Here is an 11,402-nt window from a genome sequence, read left to right as displayed (position 1 = left end):
ACGTAAGAAATCCATTTTTTTTAATAGCTTTTTATTAAAAAGCACGAGCTTTTATTATGTTAAGGAATACATTATAATTTTATAGATTAGGTCAACCAGTACTTATTAAACAAATTAATTTGGATCAACTCAAATTAACTGAAACTCAATTATATAACATTCTAACTCGCTAATTTTCTGTTGATCGAGTTTGTAACAAGTTTGTGAATTGTGTCAAAAATTGCTTTCGGCTAGTACTATGGTTTCATAGTCATAATATTATACTTAATCCTTACGGCATGTAAAGTAAGGAAGCTGTCGTAGTATTAATTTGTTAAATGAAATTGGCACTTTTGTTTTAGTAATGCCAATAATATTCTATCAAAATGATGAATATGGCAAACAATGTCTAGCCGTACGTTAAGTGTACTTGGACATCATTTGCACCAAGGAAAAGCATGTCACGGCTATAATGAAATTTACAATTTTTTATAGACTTCAACTTTTAGTATAACAGATGATTTAAAAACTTTAATAAAGAAATGAAAAAAATTATTAGATCAGTTACAAGAGTGCTAAAAGTCGGATGCGATTTTGCACAAGATTTATTTGAATCAGATAATTGAGCGAAGATAATGATTTTTATTATTCAAATGAAACCAGCAAGCATATCATGTTTAGGAACTAGTTTTTGGTATGGCATATTTTCAGCGTTTGGTGTTTATTTAAATTTAAGGGTGCCACATGGTTAAAATGCTTAATGTGATTAAAGAATTTTTTTGGTGTGTTGGAGAGGAATCAGCCAGGGGGTAACGAGTAGTTAAATAATGGTACAATTTTGTTTCTTACAAGTTGGTAATTCCAACTTTGAGTGTGGCAAGTAGATGTGTTAATATAAGAGCATGCTTTGTTTAAATGTTACGAAGACTTTTGAGGTAAACTCAATAATAAAACTGTGTAGACTAAGGCCCAAATCGGACAATACCCTATCACTTGGAGCAGGTTGTAACATATAATATAGAACCAGAGCCCGGTCAGAGATGGGGGTGTGCACAAGCCCATAAGGGTCATCAGCAAGGACGCTGAGTCCCAAGAGAGAGTGTTTTGGGTTAAACCCAATAACAAAATGGGGGTGTGCACAAGCTCATGTGGGTCGCCAAAAATGACGTTGAGTCCTAAGAAGAGATGATTGTAGCGTTTGATCACATTATCTAAGTGTGAGAAAGATGATGTGCTTATATATGATTAGCATATTCTCTCTAAATAGTATGAGACCTTTTGGATTTAACCCAATTACAAAATCGTGTGTGCTAAAAACCAAAGCGAATAATATCATACCACTTAGTACAGACCATTAGATTGAGAGTCGATGAAATGATAATCAATCACAAAATTGAGCCCATCCCCTGCCCCGGCTTCAGAATTTGTGCAAAAATCAATAAGCCTGCTAAGAGGGATTACATATTTTGCAACACTAGTTAAGAGGGAGGTAAAAAACTCAAACTCCCCCTTCATAACTTTCTTTCCTTCCTAATCTTGAAAATTTAATGCTCCTCTTGTTTCAATATGTAACACTTCTTTGTATTTGTTTATATTTTCTGATGATTTATGACAGTAACGGTCAAAATGGAAATCTGGGTTGTAGAAATGGATTGACGAATGAGAAATTGATTGAATGATATATTGATCAATTAGATCAACTGAGAGTAAAAATGGGCTGAGGTAGCCCAACCTCCAAATACAAAAAGAATGACTAAATCTGATCAATTTTCTGGATTCTTTTTACAATCATACTCATGCATGGGCCTTTTGTAGACTCAAGTCACTAGCTTCTTTAATTTCATAGCTCAGTTTACCATGAAAATGGGCTTAACAATTCTTACAACTGAAATGAACTTAACTATATTCTATATAACTCTCGATTAACCCAATAATAAAAAAATGGATCTTAATTATCAGCCAAAAGCATCTCATGCAATTCTTGCTCATCCTAATTCTAAAAGAAGTTTCAGGAGCACTCTCGTGTGTTACATGCCTATGAAACTTGTTAATCAAGATAGTGCTTTCTGAAGGAGCAGCAGGAAAAAGAAAAGCATCTGATCACTAACTCACAAAAGTTTATTCGTTTTAATGCGTTTTCTTTTTCTCTTACTGTTCCCAGCTTTGGGTTATAGTGGCAGAAAATTTCATCTGTCTGGATTATAGCTCCTGTCATTTATTTTAAAGCCAGCATAAAATAAACGTAGTATATTTTGTACGAATTAAGATTGTTTCCAGTACAACCAGGATTAATTGTTTCATGGGCCCCTGAAAAAGGGTCTGATGATTTTCAATTTTGTTGGTACTTGCTGAGGCTTGTGGAATAATATCTTCTTGGTGGAGGTTGGGGGAAGGACATCCATACCAGCTCATCAGTACTTTGGTGGGAAGGAAACATTGAACAACCTCGAGGCTGAAGCTTCTAGCTTTTCCTTTCGGTTGCCATCTAATGATATGGGGCTGAAAGAATTGGATACCTTTGTTAAAGGATGAGGTTTTTGATCCATTGGCTGATGCAGGACAAAAAAAAAAAAAAAAGAGAAGAAAAACAGAAACTATAAAGCTAAATGTAGGTATACAAAACAGAAAACGATGATTATGAACGCAATACAGAAATGGATATACAAAGCCTAATTAATAATGTAGGTAAAATATTTTTTAATGAAGTTTGTGCGATAGAATCTAGAGAACCTACTTGTCTTAACATTTTCAATGATGGTTTTAAACACAATACATAAGCAGATATGCAAATTTTTAACAATGTAATTAAGTAGAGAATTTTCGGATGAAGTCAACATTGAAATCTAGAGGACTTGCTTTTCTAATGATGGTTTTGAAAGCAATACAAATGCGGATATGCAAAGTTTAACAATGTAGGTAAAGTATTTTTGAATGGAGTCGGTATTGAATTGCTTGTCTTAATTATTTTGATGATGGTGAACGCAATACAAAGAAGATATGAGAAATTTAACAATATAGGTAACTTATTTTCAATTTAAGTCAACATTGGACTCTAGAGGACCCACTTGTCTTAAATTTTCTGAAGATAGTTTTGAATGCAATTCAAATGCAGATATATAAAGTTTAACAATCTCGGTAGAGTATTTTTGAATGTAGTTAGCACTGAAATCTAGAGGAATTGCTTGTCTTAACTTTTCTAATGATGGTTTTTGAATGCAATAGGAAAGCAGATGTGCAAAGTTTAACAATGTAAGGTATTTTTAGTCTTTTAGATGGAGTCTGCATTGAAATCTAAAATATTTGCTTGTCTTAATTTTCCCGATGATTGTTTAAATACAATACAAAAGCATATATGCCAAGTTTGACAATGTGTAGAGTATTTTTGAATGGAGTTAGCATCAAAATCTTGGGGGCCTGCTTATTTTAACTTTTTCAATGATAGTTTTGAACGTAATCCATAAGCATAAATGGTAACTTTAATAATGTTGGTAAAGTATTCTCATATGGAGTCAACATTTGAAACCTAAAGGACCTGCTTATCTCAACTTCTTTTATGATGGTTTCAAACCCAGTACATAAGTATATATGCAAAGTTTAACAATATATGTAAAGTATGATAAGTATCTTGAGATGGAGTGAGACATATATGAATCTTGCTTAACAAAAATCTTAGTGCTTTTCTTTTTCTTGTCGTTTCCAATGTTGTCTGATTTTTTTTCTTGAGTATTACCTTTTTTTTTTAATTTTTTTTTTACCTTACTTAAGTACCAAAATGTGAGACAATGCTTAAGTGTTCAAACAGTGAGGGGCATTTAAACCATTTATTAAGCTCAGAGTAGGACTCATAATTTGTATTGGCCGTTGGATTGAATAATGAGTCAATCTGATACATGTCAACTTGAATCCGATTAAAAATAGTTAAACATGTTAAATTCTTCGATGGTGACACGATCTATTTAAATTAGTGAGTGATATAATACAACTCCCTAATTGTTTAATAAATATTGGGTTGACTCAACATAACCTATCTCGAATAAGCCATTTACTAAACAAGTTATTTTGGATTGACCCAAACACGCCCGTTTTGACCACATTTCGACTTGTATTTAAATTTAAATGAAAAAAAAAGTATTTTAATTTATAAATAAATTTATATGAATTTTCGCCTTTTTAGGGTTTTGTTTTTAATTGTAAAAAATAATTTAATTTACACGGTTATGTGAGACACTCATGGGTTAAGAAAATTGATCTAGGATTGACCCGATTATTAAACAAATTAATTTGGATCAACCTAAATTAACCCAAACCCAATTATATAAAATTTTAACTTGCTAATTTTGTATTGAATTTATATTAAATTTGTGAGTTGCGTAAAAAATTGCAACCTCTAGCAAGTGATTCAAATCTAGCTTAAGTAAAGTGGGTTATATATATATTAGTCTTGTTCGAATTGTTATCGGGTAGCACTATGGTTTCATAGTAATAATTATACTTATCCTTACAGCATGTATGAAGTAAGGAAGCTGTCGTAGTATTAGTTAAATGAAATTGGCACTTTTGTTTTAGTAATACCAATAATATTTGATCAAAATGATGAATAGGGCAAAACAAATAAATGGAAAATAAATAATTGGGAGAGGAAATAGTAAATGAAGGTGGTTAGAATTAAAATTGTGTCTTGATAACGTGAATTGTAAAAGAGTCAAGGGTACAGCTTTGAGCCCTATAACGCTTCAATGTCTACGTTAAATATACTTGGACATCATTTGCCCCAAGGAAAGCATATCGCGGCTATAATGAAATTTACAATTTATTTATCGGCTTAAACTTTTAGTATAACTGGTGATTTTAACACTTTAATAAAGAAAAAAAAAATTATTAAATTAGTTACAAGTGCTAAAAGTGGGATGCGATTTTGCACAAGATTTATTTGAACCAATTATTTGAGCAAAGATCGTGACTTTTATTATTCATATGAAACAAGCAAGCATATTGCATACATATCATGTTTAAGAACTAGCTAGTTTTTGGAATGGCATATATTTTCAGCCTTTGGTGTTTATTTCAAGGTGCCAAGGTTAAAATGCTTAATGTGATAAAATAAGTTTTGGGTGTGTTGGAGAGGAATTAGCGAGGGTGATGATACACTAAATAATGGTACAATTTTGTTTCTTATAAGTTGGTAATTCCAACTTTGAGAGTCGTTGAAATGATAATTAATCACAAAATTTAGTCCTTTTCTAAATAAAAAAAATATTAAAAATAGAAAAATGTGGAATGAAATAACTTTGAAATAGTTATTCTCACGAGTAATGTAAATGACTATTCCAAATGTTAGATTCTTATTATGTATTCCGACACTAAATTAAGTTATTCTATTACACTTTTTTTTATTCCTAATAAAGCAATTCATTTTACACTTAGTATTTAGGTGACATAGTTTGGCTGAAAGAGGCATTAAGGCAAAATGCATTCACTAATTTGTGGGTCCAGCCATTAAGCATCTCACTGAGCCCACAAAAGTTCATTCGTTTTAGACATTTAATGCCTTTTCCTTTTTGGTATTGTTCCCACTTCCCAGCTTTGGGTAATGGTAGCTGTAAATTTCATCTGTCAGGATTATAGCCTCTGCTTCAGTTCTACGTGAAGATCGAATGAGTGTAACCCAAGTGTCAAGGGTTCATCATGTTCTTTCCCCTGTTTCTCTTTTTACTAAAAAATGATGACTTGTGATGTTTAGACCAGTCCTGTAGATGAATGAGGGGATAAAGTTGTAAAGATGTAAACAATTAAGGTATAAAAGTTAAAGATGGTGAGCATCTAGAAGACTATGTCTTAACTTTTTCAATAATAATTTTGAATGCATTATCAAAACATTTATGCAACATGTAAAATATGTAATTGAATTTGAATAATAAATTGATAAAGTCAAATTCGAACTCAGAATTTTTGTTAAATTACTATTTATTCTAAAAGTTCAAACTAATAAAAAAATATAAATTTAATTATTTAATTTATATTTTAACAAAGACATACAAATCTTGCTTAACAAAATCTTATTGCTTTTCTTTTCCTTTTTGTCGTTTCGAATGTTCCTTGCCTTTTTCTTAATTTATTCTTTCCTTGCTTATTTGTTTTTCTTCCGTTGACCATATTATATAAAGACCACACTGTTGATCCTCGCAAACTCACACTCCTCAACTCGTAGTCTTTCCCTTTGAATAACAGAAGTAAGAGATGTGTACATGTTTCTAGCCGATCTTACCTTTCGAAGCCCACATCAGATTCTTAATTTGCTGTGAGTATATAGATCACTGGTTATGCGATTTGTGTGTGGTTTCTTTTCGTTGCCTTTTCTTTCAGCAAAATAGTAAGAAGCTTAATTTGTATGGTGAAAAAATGTGTTTTAGAAGGTCCAGTACTTCATAAACATTGTATTTGTAGGTCCGAGTCTCGTTTAGTTGTTTTTTTACTTAAAATTGTGATGCATTTGTGTGCATTGGATCGTTCACTAAACTCGAAGATTGCTTGGCTCCCTTTTTCTTTTCTTTTTTTTTTTTTTTTGTTAAGCGTAGGTACTTGTGCCCGTTTTATTTTGAAGATAATCGTCCCGTTTTGGTGTAGGGCATAGTTGAAGAGAGAGAGAGAAAGGAACAACTAGCAGAAGCTGAACATCCGCAACCCATCCGGATCTCTTAGGGTAAGTTTAGGAGAGAATCATCTAAAAATTTCATTATAACAGACAAAAGATGCTTTCTCGGACCCATAAAACAACACCCGCAAAACGCACCATTTTCAACTCCTGTGATTTTGCTAATTCAAAATTTCTCTCGTATGATTAGGAATATTAGTTTTGAGTGCAACGGAGAGGGACACATGGAGCGTCAGCATTTCTTCCACTCCCATCCGTTGAAGTTGAATCTTTTCCGGGGCATTATTAATTATCCATATTCCGTACCTTATTGTAAGGGGTGCGGCGAAGGAATATTGGGTATTAGTTACAATTGCAAAAGGTGCGACTTCTTCCTTCACAAATCATGTGGCGAACAACCCCGCAAGTTGCAGCACCCATTGCACCCGCAGCATCCTCTTATAATGCTCCTCTCAATTAGAAGCAAGCAATCCTATTTCTGCAGTAAAAAAATACTACGGGGCTACACTTACCATTGTTTTCACTGTAATTTTAACCTTCATCTTAAATGCGCTTCTTATCCGTTCACCGTAAAAGCTGAATTTCACGACCACCCACTGAAGCTGCTGCGGAAATCAGTCTCGTTCACCTGCGATGCATGTGGTAAAGAAGATAAAGACATGTCCTACTTATGTATCGATGTCACATGCCCACTCATGGTCCACCTTAAATGTGCTGCCTTACCATTGATTGTCAAAAATACAAGTCACCACCACGCTCTAAACCTCACCCACTCTTCTCAGCTAAATCAATCCCACCGTCGAATTTGTCGTATCTGTGTTAAAAAGGTAGACACTGAAAAAGTTTATTATTGCTCAAAATGCAATTTCATTGCCCACCTTGATTGTGCTACATGCGAGGGATACACAGATGAAACATTTATGTTGGAATTTAAAGATAAGCAGCCTCTCGAGTTAACAGGTATGCTTAAAAACGAAGATTCAAAACTGGATGAATCCATGGACGCATTAGCTTATGTTGTCAAGAAGAAGAAGATAGGAGAGGATAAAATTGAAATTGATGAGGAAATCAATCATTTTAGTCATCAACATGACTTAAAGCTTACTTATGATCAACTTCAGTACAACGAAAAATGCAATGGGTGTAGGCATCTAATATTCCCTCCGTTTTACAGTTGTGCTCAATGCAGATTTTTTCTTCACAAATCTTGTATTGCATTACCCAAAAAAAAGCAACACCCACTTCACCCCCACCTCCTCACCCTCCTCAGAAAGGCAACTTATGGCGACTTCATTTGTAATGTTTGTGGTCGTGAGTGTGATGGCTTCACGTACCGTTGTGTGAAATGTGAATTCGATGCAGATGTCAAATGTAGTTTGATCTCAGACATCATAACCCATGACAGTCACGAGCATCAACTTATTCTATCAAGGGCATCCTATAATGAGAAGTGCAGTTGTTGTGATTATAATGCAAAAGGAGGAGTATTCAGGTGTGCTGATTGTAAATTAATTCACTGTGGATGTAATATGTGCTACATTGCCGCATACTGTGAAGTACCGATACTTTGAACAGCCCTTCAAACTATGTTATAAAGCTGAGGATGGTTCTGATGGGGAATATTATTGCGATATTTGTGAAAAAGAACGAAATCCAAAGCATTGGTTCTACTACTGTGAAGAGCTAAATTTTCCCGCTCATTCCAAATGCATTCTTGGAACCTATATATTCGATGTCGTTGGCATGTTGTAAATCAGGTCCCGATTATTCATGATTTCAACCATCATACTATGGTGATTCTTGCATTAGCTCCGTCTTTATCATACTATGGTGACTCTTGCATTAGCTCCGTCTTTGATTGCACCTAGCTAGCATGTGTAATTTCAATCCAAATGTCATACGTGTTTGTAGAAATTAAAGACAATCGTCATATTATGTACTTATGTTGGTCCACCTGCCCCGTGTGGCTATGTATATATGCTGTTTTGCTCGTTTAAAGGGACTAAGATTTTCTATAATTAGTCTATAAAATTGTTGCTTGTTTATTTGATTTTAATAGAATCGGTATTTAAAAGATTGTCAAATTTTGCTTAAGCATGTAGAAAGCGCGTAGTTTTTAAAAACTTTTTTATTAAAAAGGATATGCTCCTCACATATTAAATGACACATGACAACTTTATATACTAGATTAGAGGAATCACTTTGTTAGGTTGGAGAATTCCTTCAACTCAATTTGAAAGGCAAATATGTCCAATAAATATAAGGATATTTGACTTCTTTGGTGACTTTTTACTGAGGGTTGCAAGGGATGCAATTCATTTTGATAATCAGTGTGTCATTTTGATGGATGACTAAATTCATAACTGCATTTTTTTCTAATGGAATAGTCATTTTACGTACTAAATGTAACCTTAGTGTTTAGGTAACCTAATTTGAATGAAAGAGGCATTAGGGCAAAACGCATTCACTAAAATGGGAGTTGAAGAAAAAAGAACTAAATAGCAGAGAGTTATCAACAAGCACATAGATATGTTCCTCATGATTCATACATATATATGTTTTGAAGATCAAATGTGTGTTAACGAAGTGTCAAGAGTTCATCATGTTGTTTAATTCTGTCTCTCGATCTTTTACCAAAAATTGATTACTTTTGATGGCTTTGACAAGTCTTGTAGATGAATGAGGATGATAAAGTTTGTAAAGACTTAAACAATTAAGGTATAAAAGTTAAAGATAGTTAGCATTGGAATATACAGGACCTGTATGTCTTAACATTTTTGATGATGGTTTTGAGCGCAATACAAAAGCAAATATATATGCAAAGTTTAACAATGCAGGTAAAGTGTTTACGAAGGTTGCAGTAAAATCTAAAGGCTCTACTTGTCTTAAATTTTCAGATGATGGCTTCTTTTTCTTATTTTTTCCTATTCAGATGACGGCTTTGAATGCAATATAAAAGCATATATGCTAAGTTTAACAATGTGTAGAGGTTTTTTTTTTTTTTTTTTTTTTTTTAATGGAGATAGCATTAGAATGTAAGAGCCTGCCTATTTTCACTTTCCTGATGATGGTTTTGAACCTAATTAGAAAGCATATATGTAACGTTTAACAATGTAGGTAAAGTATTTTTCAAAATGGAGTTAATATTAAAATCTAGAAGACCTGTTTGTCTCAACATTTTCGACATGTTTAACTTTAGCAATGCAAGTAAAGTATTTTTAGATGAAGTTGATATTAGAATTTAGAGAACGTGCTTATCTCTAACTTCTTTGATGATAATTTGAACGCAATAGTCAATACCTTTCAAAGTTTATGGGTATATAATGCAAAGTCTAACAATGCATCTTGCAATTTAGCAAGAATTTTATTGATTTCCTTTTTCTTTTGTCCTTTACAATGTTCCTTGCTTCTTTTTTGTTTTTTCTTCCGTTGATTAGCCAAAATCAGATTCTTTGCTGTGAGTATTAATTGATGACTGGTTATGCAATTTGTGTATGATTTTTCTTTCACCAAAATATTAATCAAGAAGCTTTGTATACTGAAAACATGTCTTTAGCTGTTTAATTAGCTGTTATTATTATTAATATATTTTTTTTTTAACTTAAATTGCGATGCATTTGTGAGCTTATCTCCCTCATTTCTCTTCCGCAATATTTATCGGTCCTTTTTTACTTTGAAGATAATTGAGGAGAGAGAGAGAGAGACAAAGGAACAACTGGACCTCTTTGGGTAAGTTTAAAAGAGAATCAGCTAAAGATTTCATTATAACAAAAGAGAATCATCTACGGAAGGCACTCGTGAAGGGCAAATAAAAAATAGGAGGTATAAAATAATTCTCTCCACCATTTTTCAACCATTTTAGTATAGTGAATAGATAAATTTACTATTAAATTTATGTAGACCCATATGAATCCATCAATCATGATAGATCTATTGAATTTACCCAAAAAAAAAAAAAAAAAGTTTTAGAAACTTTAAACTCCTCCCTCTTGGAAATTTAAGCTACCATTGTCTCAATATTTTAGCATGGAAAAACTATTCATATTTCTTCAAACTAACACATAATCTGTAATATTCTTCCTAACTAACTAAAAATTCATCAATATCTTTTAATTTACCAACAATTTGCAATGTGATCCGAATTTTGTCCCATAAAAAATAAAAATGATCTTAATTTTTTTTTTTTCAACAAGACACAAATACTGTTATAAATTAAAAAAAAAAATTAAAATAAAAGAAATTTAAAATCTAAAAATAAAAAATAAAAAAATAAAGTTACGCAATTTCTAGTTTTTATTTTTTTTTTTATTAAATACACTATCTTTCATTTGAAGTACAATATCAAAAAAAAAAAAAAAATTAATCATTAGTTTTTTAGCCTATAGATTTTTAAAATTTTGGAGAAACTTCAGAAAACCCTCCTGAAGTTCCAGCCGATTTGAAAATTCCCCCATGAATTTTCAAAACTCTCATTTAAGCCCCCTGAACTTTGATTTTCTCTCACTTTGAACTCATTTAACATTAAACTAGGTCGTTTTAAATGTTTTATACACATTTTACCCTTCCCCAAAACTACGTCGTTTTAGGCATTAATTAAAAAAAAGGAAAAAAACTGGGGTGGCTCCTTGGCCAAAATGGGGTGGCCGAACCACCCCATTTTTGGCCCCCTAGCCACCCCTTGGCCAGTCTGGGGGTGGCCGGACCACCCCCTTGGCCAGTCTGGGGGTGGCCGGACCACCCTTGGCTAGTCTGGGGGTGGCCGGGCCACCCC

The 11,402-nt window shown here is 32.9% G+C and overlaps 1 protein-coding gene across 1 annotated transcript; it reads left to right on the top strand.

Annotated features, from left to right (window-relative positions):
- Positions 1-6,855: 6,855 nt before the first annotated feature.
- Positions 6,856-8,383, top strand: LOC132168946 (uncharacterized). Its single transcript, XM_059580044.1, has 2 exons — positions 6,856-8,134; positions 8,229-8,383. The coding sequence occupies exons 1-2, from the start codon at positions 6,856-6,858 to the stop codon at positions 8,381-8,383; spliced, it is 1,434 nt and encodes a 477-aa protein (XP_059436027.1).
- Positions 8,384-11,402: the final 3,019 nt, after the last annotated feature.

The sequence above is a fragment of the Corylus avellana genome, chromosome ca2, assembly GCF_901000735.1.
Source record: "Corylus avellana chromosome ca2, CavTom2PMs-1.0".
NCBI lineage: Eukaryota > Viridiplantae > Streptophyta > Magnoliopsida > Fagales > Betulaceae > Corylus > Corylus avellana.
The sequence above is the reverse complement of the archived record's forward strand: the minus strand, read 5'-3'. Positions and strand labels throughout refer to the sequence as shown.

What these genes read in the sequence shown, in the direction of transcription:
- LOC132168946 (XM_059580044.1), top strand. Translation starts at nt 6,856, where the DNA reads ATGGAGCGTCAGCATTTCTTCCACTCCCATCCGTTGAAGTTGAATCTT. An exon ending in AGTATTCAGGTGTGCTGATT is followed by an intron (nt 8,135 to 8,228) that starts GTAAATTAATTC and finishes TATGTTATAAAG; the next exon opens with CTGAGGATGGTTCTGATGGG.